Source organism: Ostrinia nubilalis, chromosome 14 (genome assembly GCF_963855985.1).
Source record: "Ostrinia nubilalis chromosome 14, ilOstNubi1.1, whole genome shotgun sequence".
NCBI lineage: Eukaryota > Metazoa > Arthropoda > Insecta > Lepidoptera > Crambidae > Ostrinia > Ostrinia nubilalis.
In genome coordinates this window covers 6,954,775-6,980,289 of record NC_087101.1, presented here as the reverse complement: position 1 = coordinate 6,980,289, position 25,515 = coordinate 6,954,775, and the positions used below count along the sequence as shown (strand labels likewise).

The following is a 25,515-nucleotide window of genomic DNA, read 5'->3' as shown; positions in this document are numbered from 1 at the left end:
TTCTATTCTATAGCAAAGAATCACCATTTGATGAGAGCGAGAGAAAAAACGGAAATGGATAGTTAACAGTGTGGCCGTGTGTACCTTAGGTGTGTACCTTATATTCGAGGCTATTCGAGGGAGCCTTATATATATACTTTGCCTTCATTTGCCAAATAAAGGCATTAACTTCAGCTTTATGTAAGAGAAAGAGGAAAAGACGAATGTATTTCTTCGAAAATAGGGGTTCAAGCAATGGTTTCACGCATTGGTTTACGGCAAGACCATTTTTGCATAGATTAATCTAAAAAGATCTTATTCTGCTTGATTAAAATAGACGAAGAAAGGAGTGTTCCACAAACGAAAACTTTAGACACATGATAGCTGCATGTCACAGCATTTTCACAATTGTCATGTGACTCAAAAATCCATAAAATAAAATACGGTCACTCAATAGTTTTTCAGGATAATGGCCTCAGAGAAATCCCACCACAGTTAGTTGCTGGGCAACATGACAAGGGTGAAAATGTTGTACCTACCATAACGTCTACACAAGAGGTAAGTAAGAACATTATTGCGCTTCTGTATCGTAACTTCCCTACCCTACTACCCTGCGGGCTACTAATATCGGTTTTAAAGCAAGAGGAACTTACTGACCACTGTGAATTTGGCGATAGGCTGTATTGGTGACTTACACTAAGGACGAAACTAGAAATCACAATAACGCTTCTGTAGTCGAGTGGTTGGTTAGAGAGAGACTCTCGATCCAGAGGTCCTGGGTTCGATTCCTGGATGACAAGAATTCTTAAAACCTTTCTGTAGGCTTGAATCAGCAATTCCAGAAAAAAGGTAAAAGAAAGTGAGGGAATTAAAAATATACTTATCTTTATTTTTACAGATCTAAGTCGCAAATATGGCATGCTGTTGTAAACCTGGTCGATGTAAGTAATAATAAACAATCAATTAATACCACTTCGACTCTACTATCATTATACTTTGACCTTCCTCAAAATTTGAAGAACATTTCCTCGTTGACACGACAATAATTATTATAATCTCTCACTATAAGTTTACGAACATACCTTTTTCAGCAAACAAATCTTCAGTGAGCTGTTTAGGCCGCTGCGACTTACCGAAACACAGATGCTTGGAGAAGGAGGAAGTAAAACCGGGGCCCATCCCGAAACACATGGGATGGCTCTACACCGCGAGGGACGCGCCTGAACATCAAGTAATTTAACTTTTTTTTAAATTACAAGACAATTACTAAAATAAACACCATAAAATTAAATAATGGGATTGAGTGATGAGTTAGCACTGATGCTGCTAAATGTCAATGGTATAAAAAGACAACAATTATAACAATTTAGAGCGACAATAGACCAATATCGGTGTCGTACCTACTAGCCGAATCGAGATCGGTTTGTAGGTATACTTATAGCCAAATGATGAAATGACCATCTTTCTTCTTTCAGCTAAGATGCGGCTGGCGTCCAGGCCACATATCCTGCGAGGTCCTCAAAAAGATAGAGCAGCACAACTGTATGAAGGCTGGGGAATGCGCCCCTTGTCCTTCATCGTGCTCGCGGCCTCCATGCTCCAAGCCCTGCTGCTCTCCACCGCCTAAGTGCGTGGCCATCTGCCCTTCCACTACTTCATGCTGCAAGGCCCCCCCGTGTGGACAACCCCTTATAAGAGTCATAAGACACGGCGGGCAGTACAGCATCGCAACCAAACCCTCTAACATCAGCAACGCACCGTCTGGCCCATACCCACTGAAGTATGTCCTCAATACTGACGAATCCGACAACCTAGCCAACGCAAAATTCAGCGTGGAAGCCAAATTCAACGATTACCACTTCGACTACACCAGCTCGCAATCATCCTTTGTGTTGGACTTCTCACCACCAGAACAGCGGTGCTACAAGCCCTGCCCGAAGAAGAGTATCATGTGCATGCTCTGTCAGACTGACACTAACTGGCCTAGTAAACAAGATAATAAACAGGATAATAAACAAGATAGCAAGTGAACATTCTCATGGTTGTTGTGACACACAGCAATCTCAAACTATTGAATTCAGTACTGCGAAGATAGTGAAATAAATATAACCTAATATAAGACATATTTAACAAAATACTTTGGTTTCATTTTGTTAACAAGATATTCTTTAATCCTGACACTCAACAGGTTGGGAGTTAGTAGATAACAACTTACTAGAGATGGGCCGACTAGTCGCCGACTAGTCGGGAAAGCCGACTATTCGGCATCATTTGTAGTCGGCCGACTAGTGACGACTATTCGGCAAAATATGCCGATTATAATCGGCGCATTACAAAATTAAATATGTGAATGAAATAAAACTCATAATCACCAAGATAATTTATTATGAGGTAGACCAAGGGCGTTTATCTAAACCACTTTTGACTGCAAAAAATAAGTAAGAAGTGGTTTCACCTGATTTGAAATTTTGGCAATCAGTCTAAATCTATACAAAGTTAAGATTAGTTAAAATTATTAGTAAAAATGTGTAAAGTTTATGTAATTTGTCCATATAAAAATTATGACACCTTTTTCGGGGAAAAAATGCATGGAATTGCATACCTATCCTACGGGGAAGTGGTAGATTATGTGGGGCTCCTCTCATCGAAAGGATGAGGAATACCCAAATAAATAACCCCTGAGATCGCCTTAGTGTGAAGAACTATGGGAATCCTGACAAAGCCATCAACTTTCACAGTCCGTCCCAGCAATTACCCACTTGTATGGCGGGCCCTGCCTATCCGACGGTGGTGGTAGTCCGTGCTATGCAGGCGGGGGTACCACGCTGACCACCACCGTGGAGGATGGAGAGGAATCAGTGGGCCTAGGATGCGTGCCGCGATAAGCGCAATTTTGCCCATACCATTTTGACGTCGATAAGTAAGAATAATATCACGGCGCATCCTAGCCCAGCAGGAGGCGATCATATTGTCACCTCCTCTGACCCCTCCCCCGTCGAAAATTATGACATCTACCTTAGGTACTGTTAGGTGATTGTAAAGTTGCTTTTTATTTTTTCTCATATTGAAGAAATCTCATTTCTCAAGAAGTTATAATTATTTCTCTTTAGAAATCTAGATAAGTATTCATATTTCTTTAAGAAATCTAGATATTTTTCTTCGGACAAGTAGGTATTAGAATGATCGGCATTGCCGATTAGTCGGCCGACTAATCGGCAATTTGAAAACCGATTAGTCGGCTAGTCGGTTAGTCGGCAAAGACTATAGTCGGCCCATCACTACAACTTACCAATTTTATGATCTTACTCAAAGTACCTACCTACATTCTTGCTAAGGAGGAAACCAAACTTTTATGATCAAACATTCCAACTTAAATACAGGTTTATTTAACATTTTTTATTTGAGTCAACACTATTAAGGAAAACAAACTAACAAAATAAATAAATACAACTTGTATTATGTAAAATAACTACACTTAGCTGGGGTTGCCAGATTTTTGTGCTAAAGCAAGCATGTTTTCGTTGGCGATCATCTGGAATTCGTGGAATCTTTGTGACACTCGTTGGTTCATTCTGAGATACTTCTCCATACAGTTTAGGGTGCACTTGTCCTGAAAATAAAGAGTGTAAAGATTAATTTTTGAATAATAACACGCATCATTACATCTAAGACGCAGTATCTATGAGTATCTAATATTTTTTGGTTATAATCAGGTTTAACATATAGACTAATAAACACTGTTATTTACATTTACTTTTGTTCCTTCATTGAAAAAATCCATAAACATTATGAATTATTTATTAGAAGTGCTTACTTCTGAAGGCCGTAGAGTCCTTGAGGTAAAATCATGTACGCAGTCGTTGAAACACATCTCTGACAGCTTGTTGTATTGTACCAGGAAGTCTTTGAACTGTAAATAAAATAAAAGGAATATGTTTAATTCAGATTACAGCTTGTTTTTAAGGTTGATGTCATTGGTTAATGTAGTGTAATTTCATGTAATCAAGTGTACTGGGTGAATGCTTTAAACATAAAGAATTAAATAATTATATTGATTAGGCAAACATACGGTTGGAAATAATGATTATTGAGGCTAGTTTTACTTAAAATTTATTAGTTTTACTCATGTTTTTGTTCAATTGAATAGGTACTTACAGTTTTGATTTGGTCGGCTTCACTCATTTCCTGAGAGGCATTCATTTTAAAAAGTTTATATTATTTTTGTGGAATAAAACAACAGCGATCCAGTATTTTATGGATCAATTTAAATAATATTTGCTAGAAAATCCTCCCCCATTTACATTCAAATTTCAGAATTTGAGGTTATGTTTTAAATTCAGTGTTTCCAGGTAAAAAAAATACTAAAGCTTGATACACACAGTTTATCATTGACTTTGACGTTTAGAGCCGTGGCATTTTTATTATTTGTCAATTCTTTAATCTGTGCACAACAATTTAAAAAAGAAAAAGCATCTGTGACATTGACAGTTGACGAACAAACCAAACAATTTGTCGTGTGATTTTTCTGTAAAATGAACGAAAATGACGATGAACTCACTACTTTTTGTGACTCAGCGGTATGTAGTAATTATTATAATTCTGTTAGAATAAAAATATCAACGAGTTGTGATCATGTCACTCTTCAATTTTTCCTCCCAGGCATCCTTAGTGGAAGGTTGTCGTTTGCCTGTTCGTATGCAAGGAGGCGACGACTGGCCTTTAGCAGAAATTATAAGCATCAAGGAAAGTCGAGGACAGAGAGGATACTATGTGCACTATGTTGACTGTAAGTAAATATTTTTTGGCAATTTTATTTACCACTTAACAATGCTGAGCGAAAACTCGTAGTGTAGCACTGTCGCGGGTTTGATTACTGAGGAGGGTCAATCAATAAACACATTTTAATGTAATTCCTTACTGTTTTATTAAGAAACAATTATGTAAACGAGTTTAAATGAATCTTAAATTAACAGTAAAGCAACATAAACTTTAAAACTTTCATACAATATGCAATTTTAGCCGAGTTATTTATTACTGCTTATTTCAGTCAATAAACGCTTGGACGAGTGGGTCGGGGAGTCATGGCTGGACACACGCAAGGTCCAGTTCCCTCGCCGGGACGGAGCGCCGACCGGAGGCACCACCACACCGAAGAAGACTCACATTGGTTCAGGAGGTGGCGTGATGCCTACTTTTATTAGTATGTGTGTTTTTGTCTTTTAGTTTTTTACGTCCAAAGTAGGTGTCAACTGGTATTAATTTACTTCAATTTAATCCCCTCAACCAAAAAAATGCAATTGTTATTGAAATATATTTTTTTTATTAATTAACTGGCTAGCTGCTAATGATATAAATACTTAGCTTAAAACCAGTTTTTAAAAACCTAAAGTAAAGACGTAAAACTGCTAAAGTTCCATACTTTTATAAACCCAAGCTGGCGATTTTGCATGGTAATTTATTTAGTAAACTGATAATTTTTGAGTTAGAATAACATGCAAAGTATTGTTTTTATAAATATTCCAAAAATTAAAAGGATAATAGTTTCATATTGTTTTTTATTACCATGATGGTCCGTAAAACGTAATGTTTTGTCTGCAGATGATACAGTCTGCAACGAAAGCCAGAAGTCTAGTAGCAATAGCATTAGACCCACCCTCGTGAGCCAACCCGCTCAGCCCAAAATAGAGAAAGCCCACTTTAGCAATGCACTCAATGGTTCCACACAAAAACTTGCACATGGTATGTTCAGTTTCTATCTAAATTTGTGTGAACGTTTTTTTTTTATTTGTTTATATTGGAGATTTTTGTTTGTCTATCACTTAATTGGTTTACTTTGGGAACATACTTACACTTGTGTGTTACCTTGTAGTTCCTTAATTTTTTTATTGCTAACTGAGCTATATTGTTAATTTTTCTTTTATGGTTTAAAAATTATTAATGTTACAAGGGAACACTCAAAAAAACTAGACTAACAGTCTATTCCTACATATACTAATACTGAGGTAAGTAGAAAACTGTCACAAGCTTTCTTAGACTCTGTAAATAATACTTTTGTAGTATGTTTCTTTGAACTCAAAAAATAATTCCTGCATGTAATCAAGAAAATAAAATTTAAAGTTAGATTCCTGTAGTTGATTTAATTCTGTAATAAATAATTATAATGTGAATAAAAAGTAGTTTTTTAGATGACTAACTTGATCTAGTTCAGCATTATTCAATTTAATTACTTTAAGGTAAAGTTAAGTATTGCTAATCCATGTTTCAAAGCTAAACTTCCAGGTAAGGTACAAGAACTTGTAAAAAATTAAAACTAGGTACTATAGATCGTTTCATCCACTAAGACGCGGCCCACCAATTTTTGATCGAGGAAGCGCGGGGTGCGGGGAGTTTGATCCGAGCAATCCGAGCGTCATTATTGTAGTGTGCGTGTGCACTCATGGATTAATAGCGTATACTGATAACAGTCAAACATTAGCGGAAGAATGGTGGGGCGCGTTTTCGTGGATCGATTCGATCTATTCCTTGGTCTACAATGTCGCCATTTAGACCTGATCTCAAATACACGCTTACAATAACTTGTCCCATAACCAGGCGGCATGCCGGAGCCCCGTCAACTTATATCGCGGCCAGCCAGCCCCACGCTCACCCATGACACGTCATCGCTTGTCAACGGAGGCGCGGTACTGGCTGCAGCGCTGCAGAAAAAGATGAACAGGAAAAGGAAGGCTAACTCCTTGGATATAGAGGTTAGTTTCCTATCAATATTCCTTGACATTTAGATGGTTGGACTTTTATTACTTTGATCAAAGACCAAAAATATTATTGAGCTAAATAACAGCTCCCATAGCTTTGTGGTCACTGTAAAACGTCCACATTTCAAAATTCATGTTAAGGCTCCTATGTAAACGCTCACGACGCTTTGTGGCTAGAAGAAAAATCATGACGCGTTCTGAGCACTAGTATATGATTATAAAATTGTAGAATTTTTCCTCCACATTTATTATAAGATTTTTTTATCCACAACAAGGAAGCTCTTTACCTGAATCTCTTGACCTCATGAAAAGTGTTTTGTACTGAATAACTGGATGCGGGCAGCGCAGGACCGTTCATTGTGGAAAACCTTGGGGGAGGCCTTTGTCCAGCAGTGGACGTCATTTGGCTGAAACGAACGAACGAACTGAATATCAACCTAACAATCAACAGCCTTCAGAGCCCATACCGGCAACAGAATCCGAGACAGGCGACACGATAGCGAGTGGCGCCGCCACTCCTACGGCTAGACCTAGGCAGTCTGGCAGTATGGTCGCCCACGGTCATGACGACCTGGTGACAAGAATGAAGAATATAGAAATGATTGAGCTTGGACGACATAGAATACGGCCTTGGTACTTCGCACCATATCCTCAAGTAAGTGTTCAGATTGTAAACTGTTACGCAACTGTTGCACATCGCAATCTTTTTGGTGGAGCAATACCAACTATGCCACACCGTAACATAAGCAACATTCATAACTTTTGTGCCTACAAACCCAGTCGAGTTAACTCGAGAATGATGAAAATGTCGTTTTCTTTATTTCACTTTAATTAAACATTAATTTGAGTTATATTTACCGAATCAAAATAGTGTTGCCCGTGCACCTATTCTATCAAGCACAATTACTTTAAAATGCCTTTATTTTTTCAGGAAATGGTCAATTTACCGTGTATTTATATCTGCGAATTTTGTTTGAAGTATAGAAAAAGTAAAAAGTGCTTGGAAAGACACTTGGTAAGTAATGACAACCACAATATTTCTTCTGTGAATTTTGTATATTTAACAAAACTTTAAAAATCGTTGTATCGGTCACTATACAAAAGTTCTCTCACACGCTTCGACGACGTCGTGGAATAGTGCTACCTGACTACCTCTGATAACTGAGTCGCCAACCTTATTAATGTTACCTTTATATTTACAGATCAAATGTAAACTAAAACACCCTCCAGGCAACGAAATATACAGGAAAGGCAGCATATCGTTCTTCGAGATAGACGGACGGAAGAACAAATGCTACGCTCAAAACCTGTGCCTGCTCGCCAAACTGTTCCTTGACCACAAGACATTGTATTATGATACGGACCCGTTCTTATTTTACGTCATGACAGAATTTGACTCTAGAGGTATGCTTGTGATTATTTAGATTAAAAATAATTTATTCCTTTGCGATGAGGATTAGTTATTGATGTCTGTTGTACCATAGACAAAAGGTCATCTGATAGGAATCTTTTTATAGTTATTTAAATAAAAAATGTGCCAGCCAGCCCGCAACTAGGCACATTAATTAACTGGCTCTGCTAAGTAGTATAAGATGGTGACAAAAATACCTACGTTTTAGCTTCAGATTTGTCTACTGCGGGTTTCAACCTGCGACTGGTCGTTATAATTTATTTTTCCAGATGTGTCTTAAACTTTTTTGTTAAGGCCGGGTAGCAGAGAAAATGGCGAAAATGAGGTTTTCATTTTTCATTTTTGAGGTACTAAACAGTAAAATTAAAGGCTAAGGTTTTTATTGGGCATAGTTGAGGATATTTTCTAGGGCTATTAACGGATGGAAACACGATTTGATGAAGTTGACTCGATAGAATATATTCCCAAAGTTACCTCTATTCGTTTTCTATTTATGGTTTTATTTTTAAAATAAGCGATTAGAGGTTCTAAATCTTTTACTAAACTAAAGTTCAGAAATAACTTGAGGGCTTTTAACGGATGAAATTTTCATATTGCGTCTTATTTAGTTACTATGTTAAAAAATGTGGAAAAAATCGTCCATGACGGCTTGGACAATCTCAATCAGTCGCGCGGTGGCGCTTACGGAGGACGGACGCGTGTCAGTTTTTTGGCCGTGACAGTTCGCGATTTGTCAATATTTTTGACAATAATGACTTTGATGAGTCACAGTATAATAATATCAGTGTTACTGGAGAAAGCTTAAATTTTTGATAATTAAGAATTATCAATTTTGTCTACCTATTGAAATTTAAATCGTTCGCATCCTTTTAAACGAAGACTCTACTCATGATACATAGTACATTCCTCAAATATGAGACAAAACCAATGAGTTAAAATTACATTTTAATAGTACCTACATACAATCGTCTTACACTCTTTAGAAGAGCACACTGACACAAATAAAAAATAAAAAATACTGTCTAAGGTCTGTAGCTAAAGGTCTAAGCTGTAAGATAGAAGAATCTTCTAGCCAAAATGATGGCAGATGCAGCAGATGTCAACGGATTTAAAACTGGAGTTCATATGACTCCTTGTAGACTTGAGTCTCTAGAGCGTCCCTTACTCCACCATGCGTAAGAATGTTTCAAAAATACTGTCTAAGGTCTGTAGCTAAAGGTCTAAGCTGCAAGATAGAAGAATCTTCTAGCCAAAAAGATGGCAGATGCAGCAGATGTCAACGGATTTAAAACTGGAGTTCATGTGACTCTTTGTAGACTTGAGTGTCTAGAGGGTCCCTTCCTCCACCATGCGTAAGAATTTTCAAAAAAATACTGTCTAAGGTCTGTAGCTAAAGGTCTACGCTGCAAGATGGAAGAATCTTCTACCCAAAAAGATGGCAGATGCAGCAGATGTCAACGGATTTAAAACTGGAGTTGATGTGACTCCTTGTAGACTTGAGTGTCTAGAGCGTCCCTTCCTCCACCATGCGTAAGAATTTTCACAAAAATACTGTCTAAGGTCTAAGCCGTAAGATAGAAGAATCTTATAGCCAAAAACATGGCAGATGCAGCAGATATCAACGGATTTAAAACTGGAGTTCATGTGTATCCTTGTAGTTTTGAGTCTCTAGAGCAGTGGTTCTTAACCTTTAAGTCATGAGGGACCATTTTACAAAATTTCTGTCTTGTCAGGGACCACCTCATAATCGGTCAAAAGCAGTTTGACTGCAAAAATCAGTTAAAAGTGGTTTTGACCAAGGTGTGCAAGTGCACATCGTGGACCACTTGGAATGCCTCCAGGGACCACCAGTGGTCCGCGGACCACCGGTTAAGAACCACTGATCTAGAGCGTCCCTTCCTCCACCATGCGTAAGAATGTTTCAAAAATACTGTCTAAGGTCTGTAGCTAAAGGTCTAAGCTGCAAGATAAAATAATCTTCTAGCCAATAACTTTAAAACTATAATTTGAACGAATTTTGCTATTAGTGGACAAATTTCTGCTCACGATGGACTAATTATCTGCTATACTCTCGACTCTCTAAAGCACAACATTTATAAAAATTTTGCTGCGGTAATGCACTCCAGGTAACAGTGTGTGATGCTCATTGCTCATAGTGATTTTCGATACAGAGCCCCGTACATACGTTATACATAAATTATGGAAAGAAAACACCCAGACCAATACAAACAAATATGTATGCAGTTTTAGTGTGATATTTTTATTTATTAATAAACAAAAAGACTGAACAAAATTGATGCGTGTACTGATTAATGTAATTAACCACATGCAAAGCTTTGTGAATTGCAACAACTATATTTTATTATCCAAGCTCTAAATAATCGCTACTACGAGTAACTGATCATAAAATGTTTTTCCAATCGCTCAAGCTCCCGAGGATCTACCGATAGGTCGGGTGACGTAATCTTGAAATTCTTTTAGCCGGCGCGGAACTTCCGGAAGGTCGGGTGACGCCACGCCTCTTTGAACCGTGTTTACTTTGGCAGTTATCTGGGGGCACGGTAGTGCCCCCACCAAGTCGAGCAAAAAAGCGGCACGGCCGTACCATCCTTTTCTCGAAGCAATTCAGGCCATTTTCGACTGCCTGTAACTTCGTTGTGGATAAAACTAGAAGGCTGAATTTTCATTAGATATGCAGGCATTGTAAAGACACGGTATATTTAAAATTTCATTCAATTTGAACCAGTAGTTTAAGAATTATAACGGGTCAAAGTTACTTAATTTTGTCACTCACTGACTCACCGATCATCAAAACTCTAAGGCACTTCTAGCAGACCTAAAAGCTTCAAATTTGGAATATAAGTAGTGTTTGGTGTATGAATCAAGGAAAAACTAAAATATTTGGGGGCACGGTAGTGCAACCGCCAAGTCGAGTAAAATTTTTCAATTTCGGTCCAGTTTTCTAGATACATAACTGCTGTCTACAAAATACAAAAAGAAATGCGATTTGGGGGCACGGTAGTGCAACCGCCAAGTCGAGTAAAATTTTTCAATTTCGGTCCAGTTTTCTAGATACATAACTGCTGTCTACAAAATACAAAAAGAAATGAGATCCCATCAAAAACAATACTTGTCAAAAAAACCAAGTCTCGCAACTCAGTTGTTCTACGGTAAAAAGTTGTGAGATCCATGTAATACCACAGAATAATAATAAGTACTTCGTACAGAAGATTTTCTTCGCGAAGGTATTAAAAAAAATTTATGCTCAATGTCGTTAACAATATGGTGTAATTTAGCTTGTCTCAAGAGTCGAGCACCATTTTGTTGACAAACGTCAGTGATCGGTACTGCGCCGAAGACATAGGGCTGACTTCGGTAAAATGATGTGTGACGTGAGGTGCCAAACTGCAAAAAATGGCGGAGGAAATACATGAATAAGCATGAATTATATTTTGTGTTTCTAATATTATTCAGGCAGTTAAAAAATACTGCACAGTATTAATTGCACCACCGTTTTTACATAATAATAATGGTTTAATGTCTTTACAATGCAAATGGGTGAAGAATACGTGCGTGCGTCAATACTCGCTCGTGATTGTCCTGTCGATTTGGTATCTCAGGAGGGGTAGTCGCGCGTGTTTTGTTTTCGATGCAAACTCGCGGAGATGAACAGGCCTGGTAATACCAAGTCCAGGCCAGGAAATCTTTAACGTTTTACATAAATATATTGACTTGGCCATCGCATGAAAACACGTGTAAATTAAATTATTTAGTGCGATGGCCAAGTCAATATAATACAAGTATTGTTTTTGATGGGATATTCTATATTTATTCGATTCTAAATATATTCCCAAAAATTTTGAAAGTTGTTTTAATTTGTATCACTTGGATATGATTTGTATTAGAAAGTGCTGTGAGTGTGACGCTTGAACGGAAGGAAGTCAACCTAACCTAACCAACTGCGTATTTCTAAACTGCGTATTTCTATACTGTGTAGCCGCGAGAGCTCTTTGGCGCGCTGTCTTCGGCGAAGTATTGCGCGCGCAGATTTTGACAGCGCGAAATACCTACTTTAGCAGAAATACCAAGCCTTAATAAGCTTTTGCTTTCTCTGTCTGCAGGTTTTCATATAGTAGGATATTTTTCAAAAGAGAAAGAGAGCACGGAAGACTACAATGTAGCATGTATATTAACACTACCTCCATACCAAAGAAAAGGATATGGAAAACTCCTTATAGAATTTAGTAAGTATTTTTTTTTATCCACTACGAGGAAGCTCTTGGCCTGTATCTCACCTGATGGTAAGTGACGATTAGGCCGAAGGTGGAAGCGAGCTTCACCCGGAATCCTCAACCACGGAGGAACTGGCTATCTATTGTTTTTTATGAGTGTCGTTGACAGTGTCAAGAGACTCAGTCAGGAGAGTAAAGACCGCGACCGCTACTTGACGTTCGACGACGATCTGTCAACAGCACTGGACCAGGGGTGATTTACTGTTTGTTTGTACTCTCCGAATGACTGTTGTGACTACTTCGAATCAAAATGGCGCGAATTTTGTTATGTGTAACTTTAGGGCCCTGTAACTTTTGTATTTGTAGATATATATTCATGATTCTTTCACCATTATTATTAATTTTACTTATATTTTCAAGTTTTATTAAAAGAAAAAAATTGGAAACTTGTCCATTGTGACACATAGACGCGTTGTATATGGATGATATGCTATTTTGTACCTATATGGATGATTTGCTAATATATTAAATATTAGCAAATCATCCATCAAAAGAATGGCATCAAAAGAATATTATTCTTTTTTACTTTTAGGTTACGAATTATCAAAGTTCGAAGGCAAAACGGGTTCCCCCGAGAAACCGCTGTCGGATTTGGGATTGTTGTCTTACCGGAGTTACTGGGCACAGACAATCCTGGACATACTGATGCACAGCAAGCCAGTGGGAGACAACGAGAAACCTATCATCACCATCAAGTAAGATTTGCTTTATTTTATTTATTTATACAGGGCGTTTCTTAATCCCCTCATTACAAAAAGTTAACCCTAGTTTTAATTGTCATTTTTTATGTAAATGGCATTTTAAACCAGTGTTCATCCCGGGTTTAACTTTTTTGTAATAAGGCCCTAAGATGCTATGTACTCGTATATCAGTTTCAATACTCCTATACCCGCGGGCAGCGCAGGACCGTTCATTGTGGAAAACCTTGGGGGAGGCCTTTGGCCAGCAGTGGACATCATTTGGCTGAAACGAACGAACGAACTCCGATAAATAATATGTTTTACTTTTTCATAATAGTTTCGGCTTCAAATAATGAAAACCAGGGTTTCGTTCTACACTAAAACCCTATAGCCAGTTAAAATTTTCTCACTCTTTTTTTATTCTAGTATAACAGGCAAAATTTGTCAATTTTTGTACTCGTACTTAGGCTGTTTATTTTTTGTTTTTTTTTATGTCATTAGATTACTATTATAACATTAATAAATTTTCAGCGAAATATGTGAATTGACCAGCATAAAAAAAGAAGATGTAATAAGCACACTGCAAAACTTGAATCTGATCAACTATTACAAGGGACAGTACATCATATCCGTCAATCAGGTGGGTGTATTTGCCGAAGGGTGTGATTTAAATTATTGAAATATTTAGTTGTGGGCTTTTTATAACCTCATCCTGTATTTTTTTTTTTGTATTTTTTAGTAACGAATAAAGCTTATTATTGCTTCCTTTATTTTTTAATATTTTTTTTCTTTTTGATATGGCTTGTCGTATTTTTTTATTATTTCGTTATCCCTTTCTATTTTTAAGTTGCCTTCTCTTTCCATGTGATGTTTTCTCTAATGGTTTTTAGGAAACGATACAGCAACACGAAAAGGCAATGGAGAAGCGAATGTTACGGATCGACCCCAAATGTCTGCACTGGACGCCTAAGGATTGGTCTAAAAGAGCTAAGTGGTAAGTTTCCTTTTTTTTCTATGTGTGAATGTGGTAGGTAGGTAGAGTAGGTACAGAATAGCGCCAAAAATATACATTGTGATTTTGAAAGTAAATAGTATATTTGTATAAAAAAAATAGGTATTAGGTTACAATAACTGTATAATGTTAAATAATGGACTTGAAATAATAATAGAATTGAAACAAAATAAAAATTAACATTGAATTATTCCAAAATTGTAATTACTTTTTATCAAAAAGTCGTTGGTCTTCGTTTTAGAAATGTACATTTTTGGCAGTTTTTGATATTGTTCAGGAATGAAAAAATGTGCTTAGTAAAGTGTATTTATTTGTATTAATAATTTTTACAGTTTATTTCTTAATTATTATTTTGAACATCATAAAAACTAAATTTTCATCGATCTAAAATGAACTCTTACGTTAAGAAATAAAGTTCATTTGAACGGAAACGTAAATATATTTTTCTTTTGTCGCCAGCGTGTGAAGTGACAGTGTTGCGAAGATGCGAGCTATCAAACTGGCTTCAAAACGTACGCAAATGTTCCATTTTGTACCTAACCATGACTCCATCTATTAATAATAACTCATTTATTCATATCCATTCGCCTTATTATTTTTAATGGCAACTAATCGCTTGGGCCTTATTATTTAAATGGCAACTAATCGCTTGGGCCATATTGGTTAACTCACTCACCTTTTCAAAATCTCGCAGCAAATATGAAACTTTAGTCTTTGTAAAATCTAATGCAAAATGACAAAAGGACCACATTTTAAATCTTCTTGCCCTGTATTAAGGTCCAAACTGCAATGTCCTTTGTACATTTTTGTTTAAAAGTGTAATATTTGCTGCCGATTTTTTATTTTATTTTACTTTGTATTGCATGTCTTAGCAGTAGTAATTAATTTAGACGATCTAATGCCCGTTTTCACCATCAATCCCTAATTTGTAAGTAACCCATAAAAGGTAACACATAACAGGAATTTTTTTTTCATAGAGGTCACTTTAAAATTTGAGATTGATGGTGATAAGTAAAATTTTATAAAAAAAAATAAAACCGACTCCAAAAAACCTACACTAAAACGTAGAAAAATAATTACTAATTACCTACTTATTTATTAGGATGAATTATTAATATTTATGTAGGTATACCATGATTGATACTTCTGGAGTCGGTGCCAAGATTATGAAACATGTAAAGTTTGCCTGCACCGACTCCAAAAGTATCAATCATGGTATACCTACATAAATATTAATAATTCATCCTAATAAATAAGTAGGTAATTAGTAATTATTTTTCTACGTTTTATCCTCTTCGTCCGAGGACTCACTTGCGAACAGACGTGTGTTGCGTTCTCTAAAAATAGTCATAAATTGCTGCGCCAAACAAGTTATTACTGCATCGTGTTAACTACGAATATCCCATACACAAGAAAACACCAAATCTAAGCGATAAATTGGTCACGGCAAGCAGCAGCGAGCGGGGAGACCTCATTCACCTCCGCGAGAACGAAACACTTGCCATTTTTTGTCGCGCTCCAATACCTGTGCTACGGCGGCCGCTTTTTAGCTCCGCCCCCTGCTACGTGCTACGATACTACGACTAAACGCTACGCGCCTGCACTCATCACCGTGTACGCAATCGCCCGGTCTTCACAGTGCAAAATGGAACCAAAGAGTACTATGAATAAATCACTTTCCGAGTCTAACATCTCCGAACTGACGGACGAAGTGATTACCTGCGCAACGCTGACGGATGAGCTTTCTCCCACGAACTTTGTGAGTCGGCGAGTGAAAAGAAAAGCTACCGACAACCTGGACTGCGAACTTAGCAACTTCAAAGAGGAAATTAGGTCCATGATCTCGATAATGCTGACAGCTCAAGAAAAGCAAATTAATAAAATCACCCCAGTCTTAAATGACATTAAGGAAGCTAACGCTAACATTGAAAAATCAATGGCTTTTCTAGCTTCCCAAAACGAAGAGCTAAAAAAGAAACTAGACGCATACGAACTTCAATCCAAGAAAGATAAAGAATATATAACCATATTGGAAGACAAGGTTGAAGATCTGCAAAGAGAAAATAGAAAATCCAACATACAAATTAAGAACGTCCCGAAAGTTGCTAACGAAAATGAACAGGAACTGATGAACATGGTGGTAAAATTATCGGAGAATGTAGGCCACACCATTACAGGAGCAGATATCAAAGATATCTACAGGCTGAAAAATAAAAAAGTGGAGAACAATGGCCCAATTGTAGTAGAACTATCGTCTACCATCCTAAAGAAGGACTTTTTAAAGTCAGTGAAGACATATAACATTAGGCACAAGGAGAAACTCTGCGCCAGGCACTTGGGTCACACAAAAAATGAGTACACTCCAATATACGTCTCTGAGCAACTGACCGCCAAGGCAGCCCGACTTCACTTTGTCGCTCGAGACCTGATAAAATCGACAGATTACAAATATTGCTGGACGTCCCATGGCCGAGTTTACATCAGAAGGAGTGAAGAATAGAGAGAACGAAACACTTGCCATTTTTTGTCGCGCTCCAATACCTGTGCTACGGCGGCCGCTTTTTAGCTCCGCCCCCTGCTACGTGCTACGATACTACGACTAAACGCTACGCGCCTGCACTCATCACCGTGTACGCAATCGCCCGGTCTTCACAGTGCAAAATGGAACCAAAGAGTACTATGAATAAATCACTTTCCGAGTCTAACATCTCCGAACTGACGGACGAAGTGATTACCTGCGCAACGCTGACGGATGAGCTTTCTCCCACGAACTTTGTGAGTCGGCGAGTGAAAAGAAAAGCTACCGACAACCTGGACTGCGAACTTAGCAACTTCAAAGAGGAAATTAGGTCCATGATCTCGATAATGCTGACAGCTCAAGAAAAGCAAATTAATAAAATCACCCCAGTCTTAAATGACATTAAGGAAGCTAACGCTAACATTGAAAAATCAATGGCTTTTCTAGCTTCCCAAAACGAAGAGCTAAAAAAGAAACTAGACGCATACGAACTTCAATCCAAGAAAGATAAAGAATATATAACCATATTGGAAGACAAGGTTGAAGATCTGCAAAGAGAAAATAGAAAATCCAACATACAAATTAAGAACGTCCCGAAAGTTGCTAACGAAAATGAACAGGAACTGATGAACATGGTGGTAAAATTATCGGAGAATGTAGGCCACACCATTACAGGAGCAGATATCAAAGATATCTACAGGCTGAAAAATAAAAAAGTGGAGAACAATGGCCCAATTGTAGTAGAACTATCGTCTACCATCCTAAAGAAGGACTTTTTAAAGTCAGTGAAGACATATAACATTAGGCACAAGGAGAAACTCTGCGCCAGGCACTTGGGTCACACAAAAAATGAGTACACTCCAATATACGTCTCTGAGCAACTGACCGCCAAGGCAGCCCGACTTCACTTTGTCGCTCGAGACCTGATAAAATCGACAGATTACAAATATTGCTGGACGTCCCATGGCCGAGTTTACATCAGAAGGAGTGAAGACACACCAGTAATCCTGGTGAGAAGTGAACAACAGGTACAAAACCTGTTACTGGCAAAATGACTAAATATAAAAACCAACTGGATGTATTCACTTTTATCTATAGTAAGTTTTACTGTTTTATCCACTGCTCGTACACTAATACAACTCACCTACAATAAATCCTATCTCCTACATGACAACCACCAACATCTTTATCATTACAAAACCACAAAATCAACCTACACAATTAACATGCACATACAAAAAATATTATCTAAACCTACTCTAACTACACATCATTACACCCAACACTCAAACAGACCACAACAAACAATACCACAGCTACCGTTATGCTATACTTGTAACCTTTGTTTTTACAGCATAGACTTACATTGTTGCAGTTACTTCCTATCGCCCCATAATGCTATCGAATATAAAAATTATAAAACAAAACATGAATATTAACGTTCTTAAAAACATAAATGCATTAGATGACTCTAATATGTATTTAAACTTTAATTGTAAAATCGGAGAACTCAATAATACTATCACAGTACAAAAAACTGACCTAACATTAATATCCCAAAATATCAGAAGTATCTACGCTAACTTTAACGACTTTCAAGCAAACCTTCGTATTCTTGATCTCAGTATTGATATTCTATTCCTAAGCGAATGTAAATTAAACCCTGACAAAAATATCCCACAGATTATAGGTTATAATTCTCATCAAACTTGCAAACACCAAAATCAATCCGACGGAGTAGTCGTCTATACTAAATCCACACTCGCAGCAAACGTATCGGAAGTATACCTAAGACATGCATCATGCTTGCAGATTTCTATGCCTCAGCTGACCATTCTTGGTATCTATCGTTCACCATCTAATCGTAATGCTCAGCTATTTATTGATTCTTTATGTTCTCATCTGGAACTCATTAAAGGATCCAAAAATGTCATCATAACCGGAGACATAAATATAAATCTCATCTACAGGCAAGACGAACACTCCTATGATCGCAGCAATAGACACACTTACCTAGAAATGTTAGCCTCACAGGGTTTCTATCCAGGCCACTCTATCCCGACAAGAGGCTCAAGCTGCCTTGACCATATTATGATAAAACTCGACCATACACACAAAAATGCCACTATTGCTGTACTGGATACCACTGTCACTGATCATAGTGCGATTTTTCTAAAAATATCGTGCCCAGAAAAGTCAACAACAAATAGCAAAACTAAAACCAAAATTAACTATAGCAGAGCACTAGACTATCTAAAAACAACCAGACTAACCGACCTACTCGAATATAATGACCCTAACATCATAACCGAACTATTGATAAACAAACTGCAACAAAGCTTAAATGAGAATACGACTGTCATTTATATCCCAGCGAATAAAAGAATTCTAAAACCGTGGATTACCCAAGGTATGCTACGCTGCATCAGAAACAGAAATAACATGCAAAAAAACCTAAAACTTGACCCACATAACGAGATCTTGAGAATTACATACAAAAGGTACCGTAACTACAACTGTAACTGCTTATTAAAGAAACTAAAAAGGAATTACAACCGAGACCAACTTTTTAAAGCTCATAAAAACCCGAAAAAGCTTTGGGACACCATAAACGAAATAACCCAACGAAAGCCCCCTAAAGCCCAAAATCTCGAACTACTGCACGCTACCTCGTCTCCTCAAGACTCGGTAGATTTAACTAACACCTATTTTACGAACATTGGCAAAGAGTTGGCAGAAAAAATCTCAGGTACTTCTGACTCTCACCCGGTGCACAACAACACAACCAAAAAACAGGTATCATCATTTGTTTTTTACGATACTGACTGTGCCGAAGTACACGAAGTAATTAAGTCTATGAAATTAAACAGCTCCCCAGGATGGGATAACATCCCAACTGCCTTCCTAAAAATAGCTAACAATGAAATTGCTCCAATTATTTCTCACTTATCTAACTTGTGCTTCGCACAAGGAATTTTCCCAACCGTTTTCAAGCAAGCCTTGATAACACCTATTTACAAAGATGGCGACAAAAGTGATCCGTGTAACTACCGACCGATCTCTGTTCTATCATCAATGTCTAAACTTTTGGAAAAATTAATCAATAAGAGACTAATCAAATTTTTATCGAAATATGACATTATTGCAAAAAACCAATTTGGCTTCCAACGCGGGTTATCAACAGAAGACGCCGTAGTGGCCCTTACAACTCTTATAACACAAAAAGTGGACTCTGGAGACAGGTGTCTGGTAGTATTCCTTGACCTAAAGAAGGCGTTCGACTCAGTCTCGATACCCATTTTGCTAACCAGACTGGACGAGGTGGGGGTGAGAGGAACGCCTCTTAAACTGTTTAAGGATTACCTATCTAACCGACAACAGCGAGTTCGAATGGGCAACCACATTAGTCGGGAAGCCACTGTAACATACGGAGTCCCACAAGGGAGCGTTCTGGGACCAACCCTTTTCCTGATATATCTAAATAACCTCTGTCAGAGAAACATTCCTAAGGGTTCTGTGTTTTCTTACGCAGACGACACAGCAATTCTGTTCTCCGGCAAATCTTGGTCCGAAGTGAGGAAACTGGCGGAAATGGGGATGGCCAGTGTGGCAGCATGGTTGGATGCAAGCCTTCTTACTCTGAACACATCCAAGACACACTATGTTTGTTTCAGTAAAAACATCAGATCCCAACCTCCTCTAAATTTTAATTTAAAAATTCACAAGTGCGGCAATCCATCGGTCACTAACTGCCCATGTTCTGGAATAGATAAAGTTTCTTACGTTAAATACCTCGGAGTCCTCCTCGATCAGCGTCTTTCCTGGCACCAACATGTAGAACTTACTGTGAAAAGAGTGAGAAGGCTAATCTGGACTTTCAAAAACCTGCGTCATGTCGCGAACAAAGAATTACTGACCCAGACATATATTGCCTTAGCCCAATCGGTATTGGTATACTGCATATCAGTATGGGGTTCGGCCACTAAAACTATCTTCCTAAGTCTGGAGCGGGCTCAAAGGTCCCTTATAAAAGTCATGTTGTTTAAACCATACAGATACCCCACTGATAATCTTTATGTAGAGGCCGACCTTCTATCGGTTAGAAAACTTTACGTAACAAATATAGTTCTTAAAATGCACAAACTCCTACCCTTTGATGACAGTCTGCTGACCGGTAGGCGAAAGGATAAAGTTGCCATAATTCCCGCCGTAAAATCGGACTTCGCTAGACGGCAATACCACATGCAGTCTGCTACAATTTATAATAGGCTAAACAAATGTCTTAATATATACCCACTAAATATACACAACTGTAAGGAAGTACTTATCGAATGGATCAAACCAAGGACCTACAACGAGATCGAATTGATAATACTGAAATATTTATAAAATACTATTAATACTAAATCCGTTCAGTGGATTTTGCGTGGAAGAGTAACAAACATAATTATTATATTATGTTAACATCCAAACACCCATACATACAAACTTTAGTACTTATAACATTAGTAGGTCTAGCTATGCATCACACACACACACACACACACACACACAAACGCACGCACGCACGCACGCACACACACACACACACACACACACACACACACACACACACACACACACGAGCGTGGTACTTATAATGGAAATAAATAAATTAACTGTTGCATCAAACGTAGCGCATGTAGCGCATATTATATGGATTTACATTAACTTAGTTTACTAGTTAAGTGAATAATTGTGAAGAGGAGCGGTTCTTCCCAACACAGGCAATGTCTTGCCTAAAGGGAAGTTCCTACCATTATCTGTATATTATTAGACTAAGTTACGAAAATAAATTTATTATTATTTATTATTATTATAGTGTAGGTTTTTTGGAGTCGGTTTTATTTTTTTTATAAAATTTTACTTATTTCTTGCTTTTTAGTTAACTAATTATTACCTTGATGTTACCACTGAAGGTAGGCAGTACACTGAGACCAAAAAAAATTGGTTCATAATCGGCGGAGATATTGCGTATAAAAAAGTTCATCCCCAATTTTCCACCCTTGGGGGTGAAATATTTTCTTCAAATTCGCATGAAACCACCCTTTTGATAATACCTATTCAACAAAAAAATAATCGTTCAAATTGGTTTATAATCGGCGGAGATATTGCGTATAAAAAAGTTCATCCCCAATTTTCCACCCTTGGGGGTTGTTTTTTTTATTATTAAATTTAAATGGGACCACCCTTGAGGTATTACCTATACGCCGAAAAAAGATTTGTTCAAATCGGTTCATAATTGGCGGAGTTATCGCGTAACAAACATAGAAAAAAAAAAAAAAAAAAAAACATACGGGTCGAATTGAGAACCTCCTCCTTTTTTGAAGTCGGTTGAAAATGGGCATAAGTGTGGTAAATAAGTGTCTTTAAGCTTCATCTTTTATGTCAATATTAGAGTAGGCGCACACCGTTGATTTTTCGTCGGCCGATAGTTTAGTCGGGCAGTTGATCAGTATGGGCATGTATGGGAGTGCGCACACTACGCCGATTCGATTTGGCCGATTCTTCATACAATTTAAAATGGGGCACAACTATCGGCCAACTAAAAATCAACGGTGTGCGCCTACTCTTACTATTATACTAGACGACAATAGACCAACGGTGTAGGATTCCTCTAGTTCCCAACGAGTCACACCCAAACGAATAACCGTTACTCGTTGGAAAAAAAATTCCCTTCCAGTCACACCTCTATTCGTTAACTTGTATTTTCTTACTGTAAGCTTTAGATTACTTAGTAATTTTGATGCTCTTATATCCTGATATTAAAGGTACTTTTTGTGTGTGATCAGTACCAGTGTGACTCGATGGGAAATTTTTCCCAACGGTTAACAGGGTTACTCGTTTGGGCGTGGGTCGTTGAGAACAAGCGTCCCAGCGTTCGATAGTTCGATTCCTTTCATCGTTGGACTATTGTATAGCACAAACTCCTAACAAAAGCATAATTTAGCTATATGTGTCACTGTCCCTTATACTGGTATCTCGCTTTGCGTGAGAGGGATAGAAACATTCGAAAATTCAGATTACATTGTTGGGAGTCGTCCCGCTGATCCCACCCACCCCATCAAGTAGTGGCTTAAGGGTATAAAATATAAGGGTCTTTTTAATAAAGCTACTAATCATACTGCTGGGACTAGAAAAGTTGCTTCAGTTACGTTTAGTGACTAGTTAGGCTACTGTGAGCTACACTTTCGTTGCCTAGCCTAATGCGAGTATTTGAACATAAATAAATAAAGATTTTTTTTAAGTTCAGTTGCTTTTACATCATACTTCTAGTAAAACCTTACAATTGGCAGGCACAAGTCGCATAATGGCCTAACTTAGCACTTATATGTGGCTTAAGCTCCTTCGCTTGTAATTGAAACTAATTAAATTAACTCTGGTGTAATATAATTTGATGAAACTATTTATATTACACCAGAGTGCCATTTAGGCTATTATAATTTGTGCACTAAGCACACAAATTTTAGTTTATACTGATATCTTTTCCACATATTTTGTTACTGTATCTGTGGACAACGGGGCTGATTACGCTTTTACCTAATATGTGTTCTATGTCCATGTTTTATACTTAATTTATAAGTGTAATTGTTTGTTGTTCCAAAATAAACTAAAAAAAAAAAAAAAAAATCTATATCAAAATTTTCAGGTAACGCCTTCAGAAAACGGATCAACCAAGCCAACCTCAACGTGTGTGCGTATCAAATTTTCAATTATCGCCGTGTATTTCATATGTTTCCATTAAAATTTGATAATTTTCACTAAATTCGTTATACTAAATCTTATCTCTTGCTGCTCAAATTATTTTATTTTACTTATTTTCTCGTAGAAAACGTGTTCAATGTTCTAAGTTAAATTGTATAGACATACTGCGGCTTATTATGCAGGGTGCACAAATTTTAACCTCGCAAACATAGCAACATAATTTTTCTTTACTTTCGCCAAAACCACAATGACTATGACATTTTATATTATGAAGAATTCATATTTAATTTTATTCAGTTTTTTTCTGATTTATTGTAATTTGTCGAAAAGATTTAACTCTTTGATCGAAAGTTAACCTTCACTTTTAAAAAATAACCTTTTGGTTACTTGCAAATATGCAACTTTTGTTTACAACTTTCTTTTGTTTATTGGTGTAGACTTTTCGAGAATGCTTTGTAAAGTACCTACCTACCTGGCGTAGTGTGATTTTACATCAAACGTATTCGATATCGAGGGCCTCAAAAAAAGTTTTAGTTAGAAAGTATCCGCTAAAGACGCTGTACAATCTGTCATACATTTAATGTCATTTTTTACGCAGTCGATTTCGAATACGTTTGATTTAAACTCGCACAAATCCCCCTGGTTGGATTTTGTGCACCTGTAAAAAGACTGTATTTACGCGTTAATAGGTACTATTTTAGTTCAGCGTATTATGCTACGCTGTACGACAATGTAAGATATATAGTTAATGTTTTATTCGTATCGTAGGCATATTATGCAATGCCCACGCGATAATGTTAGCACATACGTGTATGAACCCGCAGAATCGGTCTACGGAGACAATATTATATAGACAGGCAAATTGTCAAAGGCCGGTATAACTCGCGGAATAGCGTTTTACTGTCTTAATGTTTGTAATGAGACTCTAATTGTGATATTAAACGATATCAAAGTTGTAATGAAGGCATTTTATTTCAATATTAATTAATAGTACCCAAATTAATAACTCTTCACAAGTTTGCCATTTCAATTTATTATAAGTACCTACTATAGGTAATCTCCGGTTATGTAGTATGTTATAAATAAAAGATATTTTATGCAATATATGATTTATTTTTCAATATGTAAGCGCAATAATTTTGCTTTGACTGTCAACATATTTATATTCAAGAAGCAGGTACAGGTGATGTTTACAACACTTACAAAAATTAATTTCAACACTTTCAATACAACCTACGGTCGGTAACAATTTTAGAACCATTCAATTAATACAATGTTCATAAAAGATTAAGCCGAATAATGGTAACAGTAATCATCAATAATATTAAATTGTTAATTCATTTGTGACAAGTGAATTTATTTTGAAAATTAGAATAAATAGGTAGGTATATTTTATTCAAAATATGTAAAAGATGACATGGACAAAACTTTTACAAAAGCATTAGTAAACAGCGTATAGCTTATACAATTATTTAAAAGATATAACAATCGACTTATAAAAAGTACTTGCAAAAGTATGACATTACGAAACATAGTAATAATATCTATCATGTAACAACAATATCGCTTGTTACCAACCAGTCACACTGTAGGTAACACTGACTCGTTGGGGGAAAATCTCATCAAGTCACACTGTTACTCGATAGGATATTTGTTTAGATACTTCCATCTTCCTGGCGCGGCGGTCACACTGTAATCGGTATTTTCTGACACGAAACCTTAAACAAATTAAGTATTTTGATCATATTTTGTTTACTGACATAAATGTACCTATTTAATAATGTGTGAACCGTTGGGAAGAAAGATAAAAAAATATCGTAACGACTAACGAGTAACGGTGTGACTTGTCGGGATTTTTTATTACCCAATAAGTTCAGTGTTACAATACGTTAGTGTGACTGGTTGAGAACAAGCGAACAATATGAAACAAACAGTAATACATAATACTAAATGTAGCTTACAACCAAATATGCAATAGTAATGTACTATCGCAGCTAACGCTAATTTTGGAAGTATAGACATGAATTAAGTAGATAGTCTAGAATAAGTTCAACACGTTCGCATTCCTATTTTAGATGCATACTGACACCTTACATAACAAATAAGCTGCAATATACGAAAGCAAGT

At 37.0% G+C, this 25,515-nt stretch overlaps 3 protein-coding genes across 7 annotated transcripts; 2 read left to right on the top strand and 1 right to left on the bottom strand.

Annotated features, from left to right (window-relative positions):
• The first annotated feature begins 89 nt into the window (after positions 1-89).
• LOC135078060 (uncharacterized) lies at positions 90-2,108 on the top strand. The gene is made up of 4 exons (XM_063972622.1): positions 90-537; positions 878-920; positions 1,071-1,210; positions 1,455-2,108. The coding sequence occupies exons 2-4, from the start codon at positions 893-895 to the stop codon at positions 2,007-2,009; spliced, it is 723 nt and encodes a 240-aa protein (XP_063828692.1). The 5' UTR covers positions 90-537; positions 878-892; the 3' UTR covers positions 2,010-2,108.
• Positions 2,109-3,360: 1,252 nt separating this feature from the next.
• Positions 3,361-4,327, bottom strand: LOC135077834 (mitochondrial import inner membrane translocase subunit Tim9). Its single transcript, XM_063972370.1, has 3 exons — positions 4,135-4,327; positions 3,794-3,889; positions 3,361-3,589 (listed from the first exon to the last, which is right to left on the bottom strand). Exons 1-3 carry the CDS (start codon positions 4,177-4,179, stop codon positions 3,455-3,457), a joined length of 276 nt encoding a protein of 91 aa, XP_063828440.1. The 5' UTR covers positions 4,180-4,327; the 3' UTR covers positions 3,361-3,454.
• A 130-nt stretch (positions 4,328-4,457) lies between these two features.
• On the top strand, positions 4,458-23,568 carry LOC135078056 (histone acetyltransferase Tip60). 5 transcript variants are annotated; one of them, XM_063972618.1, is made up of 14 exons: positions 4,458-4,556; positions 4,639-4,765; positions 5,027-5,155; positions 5,578-5,718; positions 6,571-6,725; positions 7,183-7,386; positions 7,663-7,746; positions 7,934-8,135; positions 12,264-12,386; positions 12,967-13,129; positions 13,646-13,754; positions 14,005-14,108; positions 14,586-14,638; positions 23,333-23,568. In XM_063972618.1, exons 1-13 carry the CDS (start codon positions 4,512-4,514, stop codon positions 14,590-14,592), a joined length of 1,593 nt encoding a protein of 530 aa, XP_063828688.1. In that variant the 5' UTR covers positions 4,458-4,511; the 3' UTR covers positions 14,593-14,638; positions 23,333-23,568. The 5 variants fall into 5 exon arrangements, with proteins under 5 accessions (XP_063828688.1, XP_063828687.1, XP_063828685.1 ...); XM_063972617.1 differs by having other exon boundaries at positions 5,027-5,179; positions 14,017-14,108; XM_063972615.1 differs by having other exon boundaries at positions 5,027-5,179.
• Positions 23,569-25,515: the final 1,947 nt, after the last annotated feature.